General features: G+C 40.3%; 1 protein-coding gene across 2 annotated transcripts in view; it reads right to left on the bottom strand.

The window, feature by feature from the left end:
• The window catches only part of syne2b (spectrin repeat containing, nuclear envelope 2b), a 524337-nt gene that overhangs the window by 160331 nt on the left and 340245 nt on the right, over positions 1-23761 (bottom strand). For both annotated transcript variants that reach the window (XM_051919949.1, XM_051919950.1), the window contains 6 exons: positions 22885-22986; positions 22644-22763; positions 15781-15981; positions 7055-7228; positions 6223-6354; positions 3380-3576 (listed from right to left, as the gene is read on the bottom strand). In XM_051919949.1, the coding sequence (XP_051775909.1) occupies positions 3380-3576; positions 6223-6354; positions 7055-7228; positions 15781-15981; positions 22644-22763; positions 22885-22986 (926 nt within the window). The remainder of the gene's footprint in view (positions 1-3379; positions 3577-6222; positions 6355-7054; positions 7229-15780; positions 15982-22643; positions 22764-22884; positions 22987-23761) is intronic.

Below are 23761 nucleotides of genomic sequence, written 5' to 3'. Positions count from 1 at the left end.
ACAGATCACCTTCAAAGACCTGCAAGAACATCTTGCTGCAGATGGTGTATCTGTACATCGTTCTACAATTCAGCACAATTTGCACAAAGAACATCTGTATGGTAGGGTGATGAGAAAGAAGCCCTTTCTGCACTCACGCCACAAACAGAGTCGCTTGTTGTATGCAAATGCTCATTTAGACAAGCCAGATTCATTTTGGAACAAAGTGCTATGGACTGATGAGACAAAAATTGAGTCATTTGGTCAGAACAAAAAGCGCTTTGCATGGCGGAAGAAGAACACCGCATTCCAAGAAAAACACCTGCTACCTACTGTCAAATGTGGTGGAGGTTCCATCATGCTGTGGGGCTGTGTGGCTAGTTCAGGGACTGGGACCCTTGTTAAGGTCCAGGGTCGGATGAATTCAACCCAATATCAACAAATTCTTCAGCATAATGTTCAAGCATCAGTCACAAAGTTGAAGCTCCGCAGGGGTTGGATATTCCAACAAGACAATGACCCAAAACACACTTCAAAATCTACAAAGGCATTCATGCAGAGGGAGAAGTACAATGTTCTGGAATGGCCATCACAGTCCCCTGGCATGAATATCATTGAAAATCTATGGGATGATTTGAAGCAGTCTGTCCATGCTCGGCAGCCATCCAATTTAACTTAACTGGAGAGATTTTGAATGGAAGAATGGTCAAAAATACCTCCATCCAGAATCCAGACACTCATCAAAGACTATAGGAGACGTCTAGAGGCTGTTATATTTGCAAAAGGAGGCTCAGCTAAGTGTTGATGTAATATCTCTGTTGAGGTGCCCAAATGTATGCACCTGTCTAATTTTGTTATGATGTATATTGCATATTTTCTGTTAATCCAATAAACTTAATGTCACTGCTAAAATACTACTGTTTCCATAAGGCATGTCATATATTAAAAGGAAGTTGCTACTTTGAAAGATCAGCCAATGAGAAACAAAAATCCAAAGAATTAAGAGGGGTTCCCAAATCTTTTCATATGACTGTATCCACTCTTTTCAGTATCTCTCCCTGCAGGCTAACTTCTGATTCCTGTTCATCATTAAACCTCAAATATTCTGTATCTTTCAAATTTATCTTCAGTTCTCTATCCTCCAAAGCCTTTCTCCATTCTTCCAACTTCTTGTCCACTTCCTCCTCTCTTGTGTTACACAACACGAAATTATCAACAAAAAGCATTCACCAATGGGGATCAGTCATTAATCCCATGAGTTAACACATCAATAATCAGATCAAAGAGGTAAGGACCAGAAGTAGGGTGGTCCCTTACATAGACAGGAGGCCATAAGTGAAGGGTATGGATGGACAGGCATCCCAGCCAGGTTAGTTTAGTTAAATACCTTTCCTGGTCAGGATGATATAACAAAAGAGAACAGGGAAGGACTGCCTTTTGGAGACATGTAGTCCCCCAGTACAGCAGATGGTAGCATCCCTCAGGTAGAGCTCACATTTTTACATTCGCAAGGCACCTTGGGATTTGTAGTCCTGATGGACAGCCCTGTCAGGATACGTGGGTGCTGCCAGAGGGAGCTTTTTAGGAAAGGATTCACAAATGGTAAGGAGCTTCAGGCTAACCTGGAGGTGCTTCCAGGGTGTAATCATGTGGTACCGGAAGTACTGCCAGGTCTGCCATAAAAGAAGCCACTCATCCTCATCCAGGTGAGTTGGAGTTGAAGGACAAGGTTTGTCTGGGGGAGATTAGAGGAGTATTTATATTTGAATTGTACATGTGAGTACTTTTGGAAGAAAGGACCTGAAAAAGGTATTTGTGAATAATAACATTAACTTTATTTTGAACCCTTGGCTGTGTACATGCCCTGTGTCTTGAGTCTGGGGTTCAGTAGCACCCTTTACCCGTCACGACTTGAAGAAGATCCCTAGTGTAGACCTACTCTAACTAGGATCTCGCCTGCTACACTGACGCTGCTGTTACCCGAGTCCTCACTCCTTCATGCATATCCTGGACAGTCCTCACACACTTTTCTGGTATTCCTTTCTCTTTTATGCACCGCCAGTCCTCTTGACATGGCACGCTATCATAAGATTTCCCTAAATTAATAAACACCAAATCCAAATAAACACCATATGCAAACCTTGTTTTCTCTATGCTAAGACTGTATTAGTTGTTCCTCTCACTGGAATAAAACCAAACTGTTCCTCCCCTGTGGTGGTCCCTTTCCAAAGCATGGAAGTTAAATTCCACGCAATGCAGATTTTAAAAACCCCTCACTTTTCTGGGTCATCTACAAGTTTTACTGGATGCTTCAATACTGGCTCTTTTAACTGACTTCTGCTAGGTTGATGTGGAATGATATTGTCAAGCCTTCCATTTATATTATGAAATGTCTATACTGCTTGATATAAAGATGTGGTTTTATCCATTAGCTGCTTAAAGATATCTTAAACATATTGATACAGTTCTCTTACAGTATATTGCTAAACACATGTCTGATTTTGGGGTTGCTCATTTTAGCGATTTGAGTTTCTGTACTGCCTCAGAAGAAAAAGAGACAACTTTTTAGCATAAGACCAGAAAATAAGACATAGTCGAAATACATATAAGGATTGTAACCAGGAAATCAAGCTGCATTTTCAACAGAACAAAAAATCGTTAGCAAAAATCAAAATCAAAAAGGTACCAGCAAAAGTCATTAACAAAAAGGGGATCAGAAGTTTACTAAATAATAATAATAATAATAAATAGGCTTGGAGGATATATCTGCAAACTCAAACAGAAAACGGCACAAAAAGCGACCCTTCATAATCGCCATCGAGGTCATGACCTGCATGACCACACCCATAGCAACTGGCCAGCATCATAACAACATAGTAACAAAATGGCATGAAAACAAACAACAAATATGCATACTATGAAATGAATTTCAAACTGTTAAACAGAAGCCCAAACAATAACATAACTACTGAAAAAATACTCCTGGAGATCTTAAAACTCCTAAATGTGTTTGAGAAATGAAAAATGTTAATTAACAAGATGAAGAAAAATTAAAGAATGAAGCCACCTCACAACCTTGGCTTGCAGTTTAAAAAGACAATGATAGCCCTTAATGTGAAAGCAGACAGGAAACCTTTATGGGTGATTCCACTGAACTGACATTTCCATAAGCTTTCTCCACTAACTCACTTACTGACCCCCTCTCACGCCATCTTTTCTTTCCTCCATAACTCTGGAGATACTTTAAAAATCCCATGTGAAGTGTAGCTATGGATCATTCTGTGTCGGCTCCTAATGAGTCACTTCAGGCGGCAGGGACAATTTATGAGCATTACTTGAGGCAGCATCCATTTTTCCACCCCACGTACCCTGCACCTCTGCCCTCCATTAAAATGCTCACCTCGCCCAGAGCTTCATAAGCATTTCTAAGCGCCGCTGTTCATCGCTCGTCCTGCTTGCCACCACCACCCATCTGTCCTCCAGCTCCTTGATTTGGGCCTCCAGGTCAAAGCAGTCCACAGCAGACAGTAACTTCCTCCCTTTTTCCAGAGTCTGCTGAAATCCACAGGAATTCTCCTCCAGGTCGGTTTCAATTTGCTGCCAGATGAAAAATGATAATTAGATTTGAGATGAACAGCTCAACCATTCCTGCAGGAACAAGGAGAACACCATAGTAACATCGTCTTAATAACTAAACTTTTCAGTTCACCTTGAAAGCCCTGTTGAATGAGCAGTCTAATAAAACTAGAAATAGTTGTGCACTGTCCACAGATAAACATTACCCCGACTGCTCTGTCCTTAATCTCGTAAAAATCATGGGCTTTCATATTGGTTTCTTATAAGGCTATACAGGGACATCCACAAGGCCTCAGTTATCAAGGATCTGGTACCATCCAGATGGGTGACTGGGCAGCATAAAGAATAAGTGACTGGCAACTTGGAAAGGGAGACCACATCTTTGAAGAAATGGGGGTGGGCTATGAATACTCAAACACACCCATACGGTGAGCATTATCCAGAATGGCAGCTACGTAGTTATGACTTCACCTGAGCTTGATGTCATCAATGGCAATAGCCAAACCGGCATGAAGGACGAAGATGATCTGAGCGATGATGAGTGTACATGTTCACTGACCCGTGTGGGGTGAGACTGATGTCCCAAAACCGTTAGTGGCTCAGCCCATCCTGCCACCCTGTCTCAGCTCCAGCTGGTGCAAAATGCTGCTGCACGCCTTTTAACTGGCACGCGAAAAAATGAGCACATTACACCTGTGTTATCCTCACTGCACTGGCTGCCTGTTCAGTTTAGAGTTCATTTTAAGATTCTTTTATTTGTTTTTAAGTCCTTAAATGGGCTTGCTCCACCCTACCTCACTGAGCTGCTGCATATGCACTCTCCTTCCCGCTCACTCAGATCAGTTGGTCAGCTGCTTCTGGATGTGCCTAGGACTCCGCGAAAGCTCAGGGGGGATAGGGCTTTTTCCATTGTGGCTCCAAGGCTCTGGAATTCACTGCCGATCCACATTAGACAGGCCTCCTCACTGCCCATTTTTAAGTCTGCTCTTAAGACTCACCTCTTTGGTTTGGCGTTTGATCCTGTGTGAGCAGTTGATTTTACTCTGTTTTAACTCTGTTTAGTTGTGTTTACTATGTTTTAATTAGTTTCATTTATTGTATTTTATTTTACTTATTTATTATTTTGTTTTTGTTTAAAATTTATTTTAGCCTATGTTCAGCACTTTGGTCAGCGGCTGTTGTACGTATGTAAAGTGCTTTATAAATAAAGTTGACTTGACTTATGACTTGTGCCAATTACATTTTTTGTTATCCCATTTAAAATCACCACTGATACTGATCCCTTTATTTGTGTAATGCATTCACTCGAAGTGACTTACTCACAATACAACTGCAATAATTGGGTTAGCTTCCACTTTGCACCCAGTGCTGCCAGGGAAAGCACTAACCCAAAGTTACCCTAAACTACATAGAGGGACGGGTGGACAATAAAATTCAGTCTACATTTATAAACTGAAGACATAAGCAGGTTAAATGATTTGCTGAGGGCCACAGCGCAACTCAGTATTTGAGGTGGACCACCAGTGTTGTGGTGTTCAGCTCAACACCTCAGTCACATTGCCTGTGATAGTCGAATCTTACTTTAGATGTGTACGGCACTTCTCTGTAGTGCTCAGGAGGCAAGGCGCTTTATATTTATTTAAAATGGGATGGCAACGGACTAAGTGCAGTTTGCCTATGTGTGGTGAAGCAAGTTCAATGAAGGGTGCTTTATTGTTAAATTTATCTAATAGTTTTATTGATTCTAGCCTAACCTGTCTCAAGCCGGAGTGAGGCACACAAGTGAAAGCATGAGCTGGTCTAATGAGATGAGAACCAATAAAGCAGGTCCACATCAATCAACAGGCGCTGGCTGGAGATGACTAAGTAATATAAAAGGGAGAGGGTCAGCACAAGAAATGAGGAGAAATGTGAAGCAATCCAATTAGATATCTGCATGTCCTTAAAGGAAGAAACTAACTATAATAATGGACCACTTTACAGTTACAGTTTACAGCATAGAGCCAAGTGCTTATTTACCATTTTATTAGATTTATTTTTGTTAGACATGACTGCAATGTGAACTCAAGTAAAAACAGAGTTCATTTGAGTGAAGGTGTGAGAGGGCAGCGTGCTGGGAACACTTTGGCACCTGCTTACTTGTTCTGCAAAGAATTCCTGTACAGACAGCTCATAAGAGTTTATCTATGCAGTGGTCACATACATGAGTGTGACACAAGTACTAAATACCTCGAGGATGACCTGTACTTGGAATCTTTTCAGAAGTAGCTGATAATTTAAAATGCCCTAGTTACAGTTAAAAAAAGGACTGAGGTCTTATGTAACTACATGGTTGTAATGCTACTAATAATATGCCAGCAATTAATCACTAACAACAAATTATGGAAACAAAGTCAATACAATAAGCATTTTAACGTCTGTTTTCCCCTCCTTTCAGTCTGTCTGTCTAATACCTTTCTTTATTTTCACTTAACTCAGTATAACTGCTTGGGGTTCAAAACTTTAATTAGATTCTATTTAACGCCGCTGCATGTATCAAAATAACAAAAGCCAAAAGCGCAGCAAGTTTTTAAACTTTAATGGTGTCAGCAGTGGGATGAGATACTGTATTTTGTATAGTCTCTTGGGAATTCCTACATTCTGCCATGATTGTCTACAGCCCCAAACCTGATAAATGGCGAGTCTCTCCTTTAGTTTCTCATCTGATTCTTCCACCAGGCCTACAGATGGGATCCTGACCTCCAGATCTAGCAGATGCTTCAGGATCACTCCATAATTTTTGTCAAAGTGCTTCCAGGCCTGCAGAGGAAAAATACGAAATAGATGTCTGTCAGCCACCTGAACCCATCTCTGTGGCCAGAATGCTTAATTAGGGAACCTTAAGACGTCAGGACAATTTGAACATAAACACAAGAGGAGATGGTGGGATGAGAAATTTTAAAATGATAAAAAGAAATCATGATTAAGAAACTAAAAAGTGCCAAGTAAATTGTATTTTGGCAGCGTATGGATTCTGCATTCAGTACAAGATTTGGGATTTTCTGTTTCAAACAATTAACTGATCGTTATCGTTGTGTGACAAAGCCATTCATATTAGCTGCACACTGTGACTTGACAGCTTATCGCTGACTCACGTAATGTGTGGTCACAAGCTCACCTCCATCTGCCTAGTGTAGATGAACGCCCTGTCCAAATCTCCACCTCACTTTTGCCCCTTTGACTAATGTCTATTGCTTTTATATCACATTTACTCACTGTTAGATCAATTTAATGTCCATTCCCTTTGGCTTCCTTAGACCCTCACATACACTTTGGTCATGGTACATGTATAAACTTCATACTGAAGTATATGTGGGCATCTCTAGCTCATTTGTTTGGAAGGATGAAAGACATTCTGTAAATGTATTTATGACCAGTGAATTCCATTAAGAAATTGTAATTTCAGCTGACACTCAGTTCCACTCTTCTAACAATTGTCAACATTTCAGAGGTGTTTTACTTGTAGTGCGCCTTGCAGTTGGATCCCATGCTGATGTGACTGCTCCAGGAGATTGGCAGCATTCTTTGCCAGATCCGTCCAGGACTCTCCATACTTCATGGCCAAGCGTGGAGGCACTTTGTGCGTGAAGTTTTCCAGGGTAATAAGGCGGTGACTGAGACTACAGAAGAAGCTCTATGGCAGAAAGAGAGACAGAAGGGGTGTCAGATGCAGCAATGGAAAACGGTCATATTTAGGACAGGAGATTCCATTAATTCTCAGACAATTCCAGGGAAGTTGTTTACCAATTCAATGTCTGCTTTTCGCCCCTTCAGATGATTTTTTATGAAAGAACGAAGGGCAAAAAGCTGGTAATAAAACTGAAAGATATGGAGATGGGAGGGGGGATAGAACTGGGGTCCCAGGCTTTCTACTTCAACCAGTTTCCTTAGCAGAAGCCACCCCTAATGAGTGTTTTACGTTTGTCTTGAAAACTTTAAAGGTAATGCATAGAAAGGAATTGTAGAGAAAGGTAAGGACTTTAAGAAGATAAGTAGGTAGGAGAGGAATAACAAAACAAACTCCACCCATTTTCCAAGCTAGTTTAATGCAATTCCATCATAGCCTAGAGTTGTTGGAAATGAACTGGGACTCCACTCCTAGTTTTTGGTTTATTTTATGTCTTTCTCCACACTTTTTGGCTGCCATTTTCCCTTGGCCCCTCCTGTCTTTGGCTGTTGGTAGACAACATCTATTGTGTAGCAATCACACGACTGGGGGCAAACAATGAGCCTTAGAAGTTGAGAGGAGGAGGACTTCTGACATTTTTCTGCTTCCCTATCATAACTGGGTTGCTAAAAGCAAGAGAAGCAAAATGTGACAGTCATGGCAGACAGATCACACTTCCATTTCGATTTTGCTGCCCCAAATAGTAATGGAAAAATCTGTGGGGCTATAAAACAGATTAGAAAAATAAAGAAAAACTATTTCAAACATTGGTTTGAAATGTATATTAGTAAAAGACAATTATAAAATGACACATTGGAAATGTGATGAAAATGATTCCTCTTTAAAGTATTGGGTGTCAGATGTGGCCATTTTTGGCTCATTGTTCTACTCAGTGTTTCCAAGTCTAGGATAACAATTATGTTAACTAAACAGTGATTTTCAGAGTCATCTAAAATAATTGTTTTGATTTTTACAGTTTTCTAGATCAGTAAAATAAATTGGCAGGCTTTGTGCATCCTTATTTCCAACCGTAACAAAATGTGCTTACTGCCAAAAGGTAAGAACTGACAGAAATCCAGACTAATGTAAAATAACTGTTTTTGCACATTCTAATGTCTTAAAATAAAAGTGACACATTTTGGTACCCTTCAAATTTTTCTACTTTAAACTTTTTAAGTTGTCTATTAGAAAAGTTAAAAAGATTTTCTACATGCAAAAGAACCACAGACACATGAAATAAATTACCAAGAAGTGTGGTAGATAGTAGCATTAATCAATGAAATTCGCACAGTAAGTTTGCTGTGTTCATGGTGATCTTGTTTGTCGAATATTTTCCTGGAAATTTGCCGCCTGGCTGGTTTAGATGAATGTTTTTTTAGAAGCATCATATGATACTTTGCGAGGTCAGAGTGACATCACCAAGCTGTAGCAGCCAACATTGAATGGGACAGCCCCCCCCCCCCCCCCCCCCCCCGAGTATATAATGCTGATCCTAGTAGTGGGCTAAAAATGAGTAGAAGTCTTGTGAAAACAACACAAAATGAGCGTAAAGAAGGAAACTGGAAATGTGTTGGTGCGTTCACATCTTAAAGGTAATGTCTTTTTGTATGGGCTTGTATGTTATGGACGCTGAAGTCGAAAACAACGGGAGTCAAAGAGACTGCAGCCAACCAATGCTCAGTCCCACTGACTGGTTAGAACAGACAGCCTGCCTAAAAGAAAGAAATCCTGTCTTTATATTACGCAGCTTATTCATTAACCAAAGGGAGAAAAAAACATGGCAGTTCATTTTGAGGTCATACATAGATTGCTGTAAATTACAGTTGCATCCTAATTTAATATCTCTCTCCTACTTGGACAGAGGCAGTAGTGCTGTAAGATTTATGTTTCTGGACTTCTCTAGCACCTTCAACAACATCCAATCTCTGCTCCTTAGGGTCAAGCTAACAGAGGTGGGAGTAGATTCATACCTCGTGGCATGGATCTTGGACTATCTTAAAGACAGACCTCAGTATGTGCGTCTCAGAAACTGCAGGTCTGACATTGTGGTCAGCAACACAGGAGCGCCGCAGGGGACTGTACTTTCTCCAGTCCTGTTCAGCTTATATACATCGGACTTCAAATACAACTCGGAGTCCTGCCACATGCAAAAGTTCGCTGATGACACTGCTATCGTGGGCTGCATCAGGAGTGGGCAGGAGGAGGAGTACAGTAACCTAATCAAGGACTTTGTTAAATGGTGCGACTCAAACCACCTACAACTGAACACCAGCAAAACCAAGGAGCTGGTGGTGGATGTTAGGAGGCCCAGACCCCTCATGGACCCTGTGATCATCAGAGGTGACTCTGTGCAGATGGTGCAGACCTATAAATACCTGGGATTGCAGCTGGATGATAAATTGGACTGGACTGCCAATACTGATGCTCTGTGTAAGAAAGGACAGAGCCAATTATACTTCCTTAGAAGGCTGGCGTCCTTCAACATCTGCAATAAGATGCTGCAGATGTTCTATCAGACGGTTGTGGCGAGCACCCTCTTCTTCGCCGTGGTGTGCTGGGGAGGCAGCATAAAGAAAAGAGACGCCTCACGCCTGGATAAACTGGTGAGGAAGGCATGCTCTATTGTAGGCATGGAGCTGGACAGTTTGACATCTGTGGCAGAGCGACAGGCGCTCAGCAGGCTCCTGTCAATCATGGAGAATCCACTGCATCCACTAAACAGTGTCATCTCCAGACAGAGGAGTAGCTTCAGCGACAGACTGCTGTCACTGTCCTGCTCCAATGACAGACTGAGGAGATCGTTCCTCCCCCACACTATGCGACTCTTCAGTTCCACCCAGGGGTGTAAACGTTAACATTATACAAAGTTATTGTCTGTCTGTATACCTGCATTGTTATCACTCTTTAATTTAATATTGTTTTTTATCAGTATGCTGCTGCTGGAGTATGTGAATTTCCCCTTGGGATTAATAAAGTATCAATCAATCTATCTATCTATCTATCTATCTATCTATCTATCTATCTATCTATCTATCTATCTATCTATCTATCTATCTATCTATCTATCTATCTATCTATCTATCTATCTATCTATCTATCTATCTATCTATCTATCTATCTATCTATCTAATTTATTGCATGCAAGAGTGTACAGAGTTTATTACCAACTTAAAGAGTCATCAGGGCACTTTATCAGCACACACACACAAGACCAGTTTAAAGCAGTTTCTTATAGTTCAGTACATTAGTTATAAAGAAATTACATTCTTATAGCTTTAATATCTTCATTAGATTTTGTTTGGTTAGATTAATAAATCCTTATTTATTAATCCATAAGGGACATATTTCTTATAGTTTTAAGCAAAAATTCAGAAATTATCACATTGATTTATAATATCACAGGGTGTTCTGTTAGTATCAAGAGGTCAGCATTTTCTCATAACAGAATGCAAGTTACTCTCATAATTCTGTGCCCCAGCTTAATTCTTTTTCTACCTAAATGAAGAACAAATCATATAGAAGTAAAAATCATATCGCTCTCTGCAGCATGATTAATACAAAATACAGTCCTTGGTATTTGTGAGTTGAATACTTATAATCATTACAGTTAATAGTGTTTCTCAATGTTAACTGTATGTACTACATGAGCCTGCCCCTTTAATAGTAAACACATTACCCAGAGTGCTATGTAGTTGATGCCAACATGAAGGACTGAAGAATCCACAAACGTTATTGCTGGACTGCTGTTAGCCATGGCAGTGAGTGAGCAAAAGCATCAGAAAAAAAAAGAAATTAATAAACTGTACTTTCAGTTCAAGAGAGGTGAGTACCTGCTGTCAAGTCTGTGAGGGGCAAGCCTTAGAGAATTCATACTCCTGTCTGTCACTGTCTGCAAGAAATATTGCTGATATTTAGTTCTGTTAGTTTTATCTCATGGTGGCAAGGTGGTAGCAACTGCTGCCTCACAGCTCAAGTCACATTTTTGGCCACAATAATCAGTCCAGTATGGTTGTCAGATGTTTCCCTAGCCCTAAGGAACACTTAAAAGACTATTGCACCATTAGAAATCATTCAAAACTAGTTCAGTTACTCCTTCCCCATTGATTTTAACTCATTTTGGCAAGTTCACTGAGGATCCCGAAAATTTTTTGAACTTGAGGTAAAGCAAATTTATTAGAAAGAAGGACTCTAGGGACCTGTAAAATGCAACTTGATGTTATTTTAATGAAATTAGATAGAAAGGATTGGAGAACTTGTTGAGCTGAATGGCCTGTTTGTTTCAATTTTTTTTTCTAAGGTTCTAATATTTTAATCTTGAAAAGCTCATTTAGAGGAATTGGAAGGCCCAGATTCAAATCAAGGATCCCAGCTGGTGGCAAAAAGCTTTTAACATGAAAGTTTTGGTATAGCCCTTACAGTTCAAATGTGTTCCAAAACGGGGCCGGTGTCTTGTACTAATGAGAGTGTCAGAGGGGGACATTTTTTGTACATTGGGTGGTTCCATTTCTCTCTTAGGCAAAGGAACATGTAAATATTACATTTAAAACACAGCAGATGAAGAGGCAATAGGCACCCACTGTTGGGACTGGGGTGAGAAGTTAAAAGATAAATTTCCTGGGTAATCCCGTTACTGATTATTGTCATGGCTGTCTACAGGATATTGGTATTTGCTGTCTTACAAAAGACATTTAGATGTGCCATTGTTTAAACCGATTGTCCAGGACTGACCATGGCAGGGGCTGAAGGAGATTTAAACTTCTGGGCAGGAGAAGGCAGAGTGAGGGACAGTCCACTGAAAACGCTGCCAAGACACTCGGACGGAGCACAGGGGCTCGTAGGCAGACGAGGGTACGTGGCTGGCACAACGTGAGGCACAAGGACGGCAACACTTACTTCCGGGGAGGAAGAGACAGCTCCACAAGGAGACGCCGGTTGTGGGTCCAGCGAGAGAGGGAAGCCGCATAAAAGGACCAAACAAAGCTGGCGGACGGGAAATGAGGCGTGCCTAGGTCACAGCAACACAAGGAGCCCAGAATGGAAGAGAAAGGAACAACGAAGAGACGCTGACAGGGATTCAACGATTTGACACAACTTCTGTTAGGAAACGAGTGTCTGGTGAACAGACTGCATCCGTGGACAGTTGGACGATTAATTGTTGGGGTAACACAGTGTGCAAACTGGACTCTGCACCACTAAAGGTTGTATCCTCCACTTCATGTTTTTAATGGAGTTTTAGAGTATGGACTGTGTGCTTTCCTTTTTAAAAAAAGGAATTTCTTTCCTGATATTGTTAGATTTTGTTTATGTTCATTTATCTTTTTAATGTACTTTATATTGTCTTGTATAATAGACGTTACTGTTGCTTTTCCTGAAAGTACTGTTGTGTCTTTCATTGTGTGTTTACTCTCCGCCCAATGTAAAGAAACCTGTGTGCTATTATCGGTAAATTTCAAGAGTTCCCAGTCTCTTAATAAAACTGGGTGGCGTAGTCGGATATTTTAATGGCGTCTTAAGCGAGTTTACCTGTAAGTGTAACCAGACACCTGTCACAAGTGCACTACTGACATCTTCCTGAGGTAGGATTGACACCTACTGTTCAGCAAAGATACTGCCTTCTTTTATTGAGAGCCAAGCACAAACAATGGCTGGAAATAAACCAGCAGGGCAACTATGTGAGTGTGGTTACTTGCACGAGGAATCTGCCCTGGCATGGCCATTCTTATAGGGAAATCTGACTGGACTTGTGAAATTTTTTAAGGAATACAACTGCCTGTGTTGCAGCAAATAGCTTAAAGTGGGTAGCAGTGGAATGTATTGGGGATAAAAATGTAGTGTTTTTCAGTTTAATAGATAATATTTAACTTGTTTTATTTTAGGATAATTTAGATAAAATGTAGCCTTTTTGGCATAATGATGAGAGAGATGAAGGATATTGGCATCCCAATGGCCCTTGCTAAGGTATTCAAGCTGACATCTATTAAGTGAAATATCTAATACAAAAAGAATAATATTCTGCACAAGAAAACATTATTAATGGATTATTAAAGAAAAGTAGGAAATCGCTGATAGTAATTGCAACATCTAGTCTACAACCATTTTCGTCAAGGCACCTACACAAAAACAAACAGTTTACACTGAAATACACAAATAAAGTGTCAGGACAGTATGGAAATGAACAAGCCAAGTAGCACCAAGCTGTTTTACAACAGGGTAAGACTGCAGCAAGCATGGCATGTTATTCATAACATAAAGGCCGAACAATTTAGGAAAATTATATTTATAAGAGAATAAGAAGATGGCCATGAGTTTGAAGAGGTCTAGATACACTCTACGTTAAGTGAATGTGATTGCTACGAATCGCACGGATTTCACACATCCAATCTAAATCGGACTCAAGAGCCTCAAGTGAATTGCCCCAACTGCACTGCATTTGATGTGTCCAGTAGCACCCCATTGACATTAAAATGAATAAAAACCAACTACTTAAAAGTCAGATGTAATTGTAATAACATAAAAGTTGCAAAACCTGACTGTTAGAGGAGATGCAAACTAAAATGATAAAATATGCAAAACCTCCAGATAACAACACTCTACACTATACATACAAAGAGTGATAACCACCACATTAAATACTGCTGTCATCTTGTTAATTAAATTGAGAAACTGCAACAAACAATAAAGAAAAACATTAAACATATAAATCACAATGAGAAAATGTACTAAATTTACTTTTTTACCCTCATGTAATTCTGCTTCATGCATTATTCAGGTATTATGAGAATCTTATACAAGAGAAAAAGCTACAAATGCATCCACAAACATGTAAACCACAATAGTTGAAGTACAATTTAATAACGTATGAGTGCTATGTTGGATGGACTGGAAGCCTGACAAGGACAGTGGCAGGTTCCTTGCCACGGCGGGAGGCCATAATGGAAGGAAAAGAATGGTCCAGCGTCCCACCCAGGATGGCTGCCAGTTCCTTGCCAGGACAGGGGGGCCTGCTTGGCAGGACAGAATGTGGCTGCTCCCAGAAGTTACATCTTCCCCCCTGTGCACACAATGGTAGCCTCCCACTGGTGGTACTCCCATATTGATACCCGCAGTGCAGGCTGGGATTTGCAGTCCCATGAAACAAGCCTGTTGGAGATCTTGGGTGCCGCCAGGGGGAGCTGCAAGGAATAGTTATACCCTCTTTGAAGGGCTTCCGCCTGACCCAGAAATGCTTCCAGCGAGCAATGTACTCCCAGGTCTAACATAACAGAAGCAGAGTTTCCTGCATGAGCAGTAAGAGTCGGGAGGAGAGTGGATGAGACTACGTGGGAGGGGTGGAAGTAGACAAAAGAACATATTGTATTATACTGTTGAGAAGAAGGATTTGTGAAGGTATTGTAAAATAAAAATATCTTCTGTTTGAAACCAGGACGGTGTCGTGTAGTGTGTCTTAGCGTTTAAGGACTCAGTGGTGCCCCTGCTGGTCATAAACATCATAGTGCTTGACAGAAATAGCATTAATATAGAAGTCAAAATTGAAAAATCCAGCAAAGCTAGAAACTACTGGAAATACAAAAGAATAGGCAGCAATCAGCAAAAAAAAAGTTACAAACCCAAGCAATATTTAGTGATCGTGAAATTGCCTAACTAATAAATATGACTTGAACTTCATATAGGTAGGCTGAGAAAGATACATTGGTTTGTTGAGCAAAAAAAAAAACAACTTGATCTCTAGTATACTTCTGTAATTTATTATCTTTGTAATAAAACTGTTTTTGTCCACTTGGCCTCCAAGAAAAGATTTGGTTTTGACGTCTGCTCTGCTTCTGTCCTGCAGTGTAAGTTGTGAAACAACAGCCAAAGCTTATTTTCTATTTTTCAACATGGACTGAACTTAACTTTTTTGCTTTTCTTTTTTGCAGATGTGTGCTGATGCTGCCTTTTGCTGACTCCCATTAGGTCAGATACTGTATAAAGTGTCATAAATAATGCAGTCTGTCTTCACCAGAGGTTCTGTTTTAATGCTGTATTCGTTGATAACATTAAACATTAAATATGGGTGGTATACAACAATAATCAGACACTGCAAATGAAGATGATTACAATGAGGAATGATTTCTTCATCTGCACACACACCATACACACACACACATTTTTACTTGCTGTTTTTATCGTGTGACTCTGTTATTTTATTATTTTCTGATATGATATGCATTTTGCTGATGCGCGTACTAAATCTTAACAGGCTAATAAAACTCTTTTCAGGGTTCTGGATGGGCAAAATGAACAAGAGAATAAAAATGTACAGAGAAAGAAGAAAGTACAAAAATGAAAGACAAAAAGAAAAAAAAACAATAAAGAGAAGGTGAAAAGTGAACAAAATATGTAAATGGGTGAGCAACACTAATGAAAGAAGGGAGGAGAAAGTGATAACAGAAAGAAGAGAAGAAAGAAGGAGAGGACCAGAGCCTACCAGGAGACCACTTTAAGCTTCAGCTTGCACACTAGGGGGGGTCACTTCTCACCTTGTGTTTTTTCAAATGGGTTTTCAATGCAGCTTGACTTGGCACTGTTAGCGGTTGACTGGGCACCAGCTTGGCACGACCCACTTCTACTAAGTCAGCCAGACCGTTTAACAGCCTCTCATACTGGTTCTCCACAGCAAGGCTCTCTTTTAGTTCTCCCTTCTTCGCTCTCAAAGTGATACACGTGTTGTCCAATGCATCCTAAAGAGGTAAAGTAGAGAGAAAGGGTCAATAGTCAAAAAAAATGATGGAGGTGTGCTCCACAGCAGTCTGATTAATGCTAGTTCGGCCAGAAGACATGGCAAATTTTTTTGAGCAAGTATCCTGTATGAGAAAGGCTGAAACACAGTTGTGGACAACAAGTGAGGAAATATGAGTTTGCATTAAAATATATTTGACACCATCACTAGTGCAGTAATGGTGGGAGTACAGAGATTCGATAGCAGGAGTAGCAGGCTATAATGGTACCCCCAGCACCACGCTATCTAGGTATAATGATAACCGGAGCTAAAGCAGATGATCAAAGATGTTCTTTTTTTATTGTGAGCACTGCATAAACACTGAGATGGTAAGGCGCATAACAGAACTAACAAAACATGACCAGAGAGCTAGCTAAAGTCATCATCAAAACCATTATCATGGTAAAAAGAAACACAGCAAAAACTAAGTTGGATCATTGAATCTAACTCACACTGATATTTGTCTTTTGCTGTTTTGTCTTCAATTCAGTACTCGATAACAGACTGGTGAAGGGCACCATTTTAAAAAGGCAGAGAGTGGCGACCTCTGTGTCATACGACCAGCAAAAAAGAACAGCAACAGTACACATTATTACTGTGGCAATGCAGTGAATGACACAGATAGCAGTGACCATACCAAATAACATGGTGTTGTCAGAATAATAAAAAACAAAAACAAATGTATAGAAATTCCAACAATGGCACATATCGACTCACAGATGTAGAAAACATGGATTCATAACAATAGTCCGCCATATTGTTGTACCCTGTTTAGACCACACAGCGATGGAGTGCACACCTCACCAACTGGCTCTTCCTCATGAATGGAGTGCCATTTAGTGGGTCATACACTGAAAACAGACAATCTCTGAACCATATGGCGGAGGCCAATGTGAGACTTAAAGAGCATAAGTACATTATCAGGAACCTTGGATGTACTTCCTGCGGAGAGACAACCACCAAGTGGCCCCAGTGACCCATGAAGGATGTTGAACCTCACACTCCTGGTTCTTTACTGCGACAGGAAAGTCTCATAATATTCATCACATTAAGTACAAAGCATTAAAGCCTTACTATTCATGGAGGCCGGAAGAGCCTTCTAATGGTGTATAATTAAAAGTTAAGGTAATTTTAGATTTCTACCACTTCAGTATTCCAGAATAGAAATCTAGTGTTCCCAGCACTGTTGGATTCCAGGTTTGCACCCCTAATTAGTGCTTTAGGGTTTTATCTTTTGGCAGCTGTTTAGCAATTCCCTTGTTGAAATGCAATTTTCAGATTTAGCCCTGTTGACCTCACGCCAAGACTAAATGGTGCAGAGGCACTTCCCTTGGGTGGTTGGTGAGAGAAGTCCGGGAGAAGTTGCCATGAACCAACTTAGTCTAGGAGAAAAGAAAACTGTAATCCCCAATTCATACCAAGTGTGTTAGGCCTACATCAGTGGGGTGATCAGTCTAGGAGAATAGAAAACTCACATTTCAAGCCCAGCATTCATAATCTTGGGCTGGTAGTCCATCTAGGAGAAAGACAACCCTGATTTCAAATCCATGACGGGCAGAAGGTCCCAAGACCAATAACCCAGTTTCCAGTCTCCAACAGTGAAGCAAGCGGAAGAGTAAAATGTTTCTCCCAACAACTTTAAAGGCGGAAGAGAGTACTCCCTATGGATAACTAGCCAGCTAAAATTGAGTCAATAGCTCAATAGATTATTTTTGAGAAGGAGGTGACCCTGACTAAAAATCTCAAAAGCCAAAGATGGCAGACAACAGCCAATGTGGAATGGGCTGAAAATTAGCTGTCTAAACTTCCGGCCACCACAACATTGAATTGGATTAACAAGGCTCACTTATGTTAACTCTTTCAGGGCTGATGTTGACTTTTGTCAAAATTCAGGGGTAGAGGACGGTAATCAGCTGTAATCTGTGACGAATCTCGCCATTTCATTTTAGTTCAACTCTCTTTGCTAGAAGAAAAGTTAGCTTCGTTGATTTGACCTCAGTTCATTCCATGTGCATGAATAGCAAAGAGCAAAGAACCTTTAAAATGGCGTCGACATCTGGCGAGTGACCAAAGTGAACGTGCAAAACAAAATATTCTGTGGACGACGTTTCGCATGTTATTGCTGAATCAGACTCTGACTTGCTGGACTCCAATTTTGATGCAAGTGATCTGGAGATGGAAATCGAGAACGAAAGTGAGGTACCAGCATCAGCTGATCATGATGCTGAACACATATGACTAGCTGATGTCCCACAGCAACGTTTGTCTGGGCGGACCACCACTTACAATGACAAGAGGTACAAATCAGATTGCATCACACTGCAACTGCCACCTCTGCCCACCTGCCATACAAAGACAGCCAGGCAGCCGGCCCGCCACGCATTTCTGCTGGCCATCGAGCCGTCCACCACCCTCCCGCTGTTGCCAGGGATGCAGAACAGGTGACAACAGCAGCCACAGCACACAGCAGTAGACGTTTTATGTTGATTTATGGGTGACACCATTGGTTTGTGTGCTTTAAAGAAAACTTGAGTTTTTTGGAAAAAAATATTTAGCCCTCAAAGAGTTAAGTTATGTTACCTTGCATCACTGGCTGATCACCATAGAATGAGAGTCACTTACTGGCCCAGGCACAAAGCACAGGCATTTTCAGCTTTTCACCAATGAGACACATATAGTGGTATTCATAATTAAGACAGTGGATCTTAAATTCTCAGTGCTAGTCCCACCTTATGAGTGGAGTGTCATCAGGGGCTTGGAGCCAAGTGGAACACAACAAAGTACTGTCACGAACTTACTAAGGACCGCCAAACTAGAGAAGAAAAAATTGAACCCTAGAAAACTTGCATACCCTGTTTAATAAATTTCAAATGATAAATGAACATTTATTAACATCAAATTAGATAACTAGAAACACAATAATAAAAAGGAAATTAAGTAATGTGTTAACAATAAACCCCAAAATATTATTAAAAAAAAATAAGAAATAAAAAAAAAAAAATTGGACGTTAGTGTCAGTAAGCTTTGCACACTGCAAACCAACTATTCTATAATATTTCAGTAATTATTTTCCACTCTGATGCTGATCTTTCTGGTCATTAAATAGGTCATTATGATAGCAATTGACAAGAAGAATTAATAATTAATTGCGGAATTATGGTATTTAAGGGTCCCTCTAGTGTGCCTCTTTCTCTTGCACGATTTGGCTCAAAAACTATTCAGCACATTGTCATCTCATAACAGGCTTAAGTTTTGAGTTTGGTATTTTTCCGTCCAGCATTTTAGCTCTAGATTGTCTTCAAGAAACGGTGACACACAGATAGATACACATCCATCATCGAGATATCAATGTTTTTGGTATCAGGGGACCCTAATACATCGAGATCCGTTGAAAACCAAAGATTGAAATTTTTAACGAATCTAAAGTTTTCTCCACCTACCTAGACGATAGGTTATGGTAAGGGTGGGCGCAAAACAAAAAATGACCAAAGTGGAGCAAAGAAATTCTAAATGAAGAACCTGCAGGAAACATAAGAGAAAGAAAAATCCACAACTTATCAGAAGGTAAAGCAAAAAGTCTAAAAATCCTGACACATGAAAAGAACGACATTATTATTATTCACCGTAACATTATCTTGGATCCCGATGATCATTGCTATTTTGAGTTATTTGTGTTTTCCGTATCAATGGGAACATCCCAGAATTTAGTGGGAGACACGGCAAATTAGTGATGAGTTTAAAGGTCATTCAAATGAATGCTGTGGCATCTGAATTTAGGATCCGAAAACTCTTTCTGTGCTATTTTCCTTGTGTTTTGTATTTATCTTTAATCTCATGGTATTTGACTTTGTGCTTTCGTTTCTTGATTTCAAATTCCTATCTTCTGTTCTGTATTTTGATGACTTGGTTGGCTTGATCTCCCAGTTTTGACCTCTACCTGTTTCTGACTACGTGTTTGTCCCAGTCATTTTCTTTCTTTGTGTCCTCACTGATGGAACAAGAAGACAGCATCTCAGCAAGGGAGTGATACTGCAGTTTATTGTTCATTTGTGTCAATTGACTGTGCTAAATCAGTAGCAACATGTGAGAATACATCAAAAGTAGAGTACTGACTTCCCTTAATAGAAAATGGGGAAAACATTAACAACTAAAGAGGCATAACTGCAAAATTAATGTTCTGACTCGCTAAAATGGAAAACCATAGTCATTGAATGGGATAGGAGTCAAAACTGGGGGTCAACACAATTAAGCGTTAAAAATGTCACAAGATCCAAACTTTGGCATCAAAAAATATCAAGAGCTGCAAAGATTCAAAACTATATATATACACAATACTGTGCAAAAGTTTTAGGCAGGTGTGAAAAAATTCTGTAAACAAAGAATGCTTTCAAAAATGGAAGTGTTAATCATTTATTTTCATCAATCAACAAAATGCAGTGAATGAACAAAAGAGAAATCTAAATCAAATCAATAATTGGTGTGACCACCCTTTGCCTTCAAAACAGCATCAATTCTTCACGGTATACTTGCACACAGTTTTTGAAGGAACTCGGCTGGTTGGTTGTTCCAAACATCTTGGAGAACTAACCACAGATCTTCTGTGGATGTAGGCTTCCTCACATCCTTTTGTCTCTTCATGTAATCCCAGACACACTCGATAATGTTGAGATCAGGGCTCTGTACCATACCATCACTTCCAGGACTTCTTGTTCTTCTTTACGCTGAAGGTAGTTCTTAATGACTTTGGCTGTATGTTTGGGGTCGTTGTCCTGCTGCAGAAAAAATTTGGAGCCAATCATACGCCTCCCTGATAGTATTGCATGATGTATAAGTATCTGCCTGTATTTCTCAGCATTGAGAACACCATGAATCCTGACCAAATCTCCAACTCCATTTGCAGAAATGCAGCTCCAAACGTTCAACGAACCTCCACCATGCTTCACTGTTGCCTGCAGACACTCATTATTGTACTGCTCTCCAGTCCTTTGATGAACAAACTGCCTTCTGCTACAGCCAAATATTTCAAATTTTGACTCATCAATCCAGAGCACCTGCTGCCATTTTTCTGCACCCCAGTTCCTATGTTTTCGTGCATACTTGAGTCGCTTGGCCTTGTTTCCACGTCGGAGGTATGGCTTTTTGGCTTCAACTCTTCCATGAAGACCACTTCTGGCCAGACTTCTCCAGACAGTAGATGGGTGTGCCTGGGTCCCACTGGTTTCTGCCAGTTCTGAGCTGATGGCACTGCTGGACATCTTCCGATTTCGAAGGGTAATAAGCTTGATGTGTCTTTCATCTGCTGCACTAAGTTTCCTTGGCCGACCACTGCGTCTACGATCCTCAACGTTGCCCATTTCTTTGTGCTTCTTCAAATGAGCTTGAACAGCACATCTTGAAACCCCAGTCTGCTTTGAAATCTTTGTCTGGGAGAGACCTTGCTGATGCAGTATAACTACCTTGTGTCTTGTTGCTGTGCTCAATCTTGCCATGACATGAAACTGTCTTCCACAACCTCACCTTGGTAGCAGAGTTTGGCTGTTCCTCACCCAGTTTTAAGCCTCCTACACAGCTGTTTCTGTTTCAGTTAATGACTGTGTTTCAACCTACGTGTGACATTGATGATCATTAGCACCCGTTTGGTAGAATTGGTTGATCATACACCTGACTATAATCTTACAAAACCCCTGACTTTGTGCAAGTGTACCTATAAGTATTGATGCTGGTTTGAAGGCAAAAGGTAGTAACACCAAATATTGATTTGATTTAGATTTTTCTTTTGTTCGCTCACTTTGCATTTTGTAAATTGATAACAATGAACAATCATTATTTATATTTCTGAAAGCATTCTTTGTTTACAGCTTTTTTTCACTCCTGCCTAAAACTTTTGCACAGTACTGCATATATATATGATCACAGTGAAACAAGGATTTATCTATTAAATCCCCAAACCACTAAGGTTGATCTTTAAACAGACACTCTAATGATTTTACTAACGAGTGCACCATGGTGTATTCTGGGAACCGTTGACAGATAAATGACAGCTACAAAGTCTCTAAAATGGCAGTGCATATCAAGGAAACAAAACGGTGTCACAGCAAGATGTAAACAAAATATGTCCTTTTAAAATTTTCCAGATATACCACATCTGACCAAATATTCAAAGTCCTTGCATGTCAAAATCACAGATTTCATATATAGATTGCCAGTGATTTAATAGAAAGACATAAATAATTACTAAAAAACAGAGACAATAACAATTAAAAGGGAAAAAAAGAAGAAAAAGTGAAGAAAAGCAGTGCTCAAGCTAAACCTTGACTTTTTTGGGGGTTCTCAACTCTTTACCGGTAAAGGTGTTTCACTTATATTCCTGTTAGCTCCACTGTGACTTGCCACCATGGCACAAAGCTATGCCTGTTCTTCAGAGTTGTGATATTCCATGGCTTCCACAATTTACAATAAACAAAATGAAGCCAAAACCATGGGTAGAAGACCAATGTACACACACACACACACACAGATTTTAAAGGAGTATGCTCTGCTACCTCCAAAAGTTAAATTTTGGGGATTCAAAAAGTCGAAGAGGAAGATGGCCACCACAGGGTGAACCCATGACTGCTTCATTACCTCCAGTTTGTAGATCTCATGCATGGCAGACACAGGCAGAAGTTGACTCTCTCCATTCTCTAGCAAGGCCATCACTTGACTCTCCTGCTGTGCTAGTGCAGACTGCAAGTGCTCAACCGCCTGAGGAGAAAGGGATACAAGAGAATGAGACCCTAAACGAAATAACTTCACACATAGGGTTGAGGGTTGCCGCTGTCCCCCAACACACACACACCACTTCCAAGGGGGTCATGTTAATTACCTCGAGTTGTTCAACAAGGCCTTGCTCACAGACTTCATTTAGTTTGTGTTGTACAAGCGACTTGCAATCAAACAAGGAAGCATGCACTTGGCTTATCTCACTCTGTGGATGTAAAGCACAAAGCTGAAATTAGATTTCTGACCTTACAGAACGTGCAGCAGGCATTTCAAGTTGAGTATTCTATGTAAACACAAGCAAATACAGAGCCTGAAGATGGCCGGTGCTGGTGCGGACATTGTGTCCAATTATGAGCGGCAGGGTGATTTATAAACACAGAATATACAACATAACAAGATATGCTAGTGTTGAGCACAAAGTGAACGGCACAACCATGTGTTACTGTGGATGAGGAGTGTGTGTATCTGGATAACAAACAATTAGACTTATACAAAGATTGATGTTTATATAATATAAGGAACTAAGTGTAATGCTGAAACTGAATACTGTATACACTCGCGTTTAAGTTCTCCTGCGGATAAGTCGGGGCTTGATTTTACCGTATAATTTCAATGTCGGTCGTATAAGTCAAATGCTGGAAAACTCATGCTATTGGTCCAAGAGATTATGATACGCTAACACCCACCTGAGAAAGTAACCAAGGAGCATACTGTCTTTTATTTCTATGTATTGTGCCTACGTGACCACACGGTAATACCTGAACTATTCTGAAGCGACGTTTGCACTGATTTGTGTTTTTTGTATCTCACACCCTCATACACCTTTATCGTAAGAGCATCCCTTATCTACGATGGAGCGTTCGATCAGAAGAAAATATGAAGCTGGTTTTCAATTAAAAGTCATTGAAGTGGGGAAAGAAATTTGTAACTGTGCTGCTGCAACAAAATTTGATGCGTCTGAGAAACTGATGTGAGATTGG

This window comes from Erpetoichthys calabaricus, chromosome 16, assembly GCF_900747795.2.
Source record: "Erpetoichthys calabaricus chromosome 16, fErpCal1.3, whole genome shotgun sequence".
NCBI lineage: Eukaryota > Metazoa > Chordata > Cladistia > Polypteriformes > Polypteridae > Erpetoichthys > Erpetoichthys calabaricus.
Note: the sequence above shows the minus strand (reverse complement) of the source record. Positions and strands in the feature narration are given on the sequence as shown.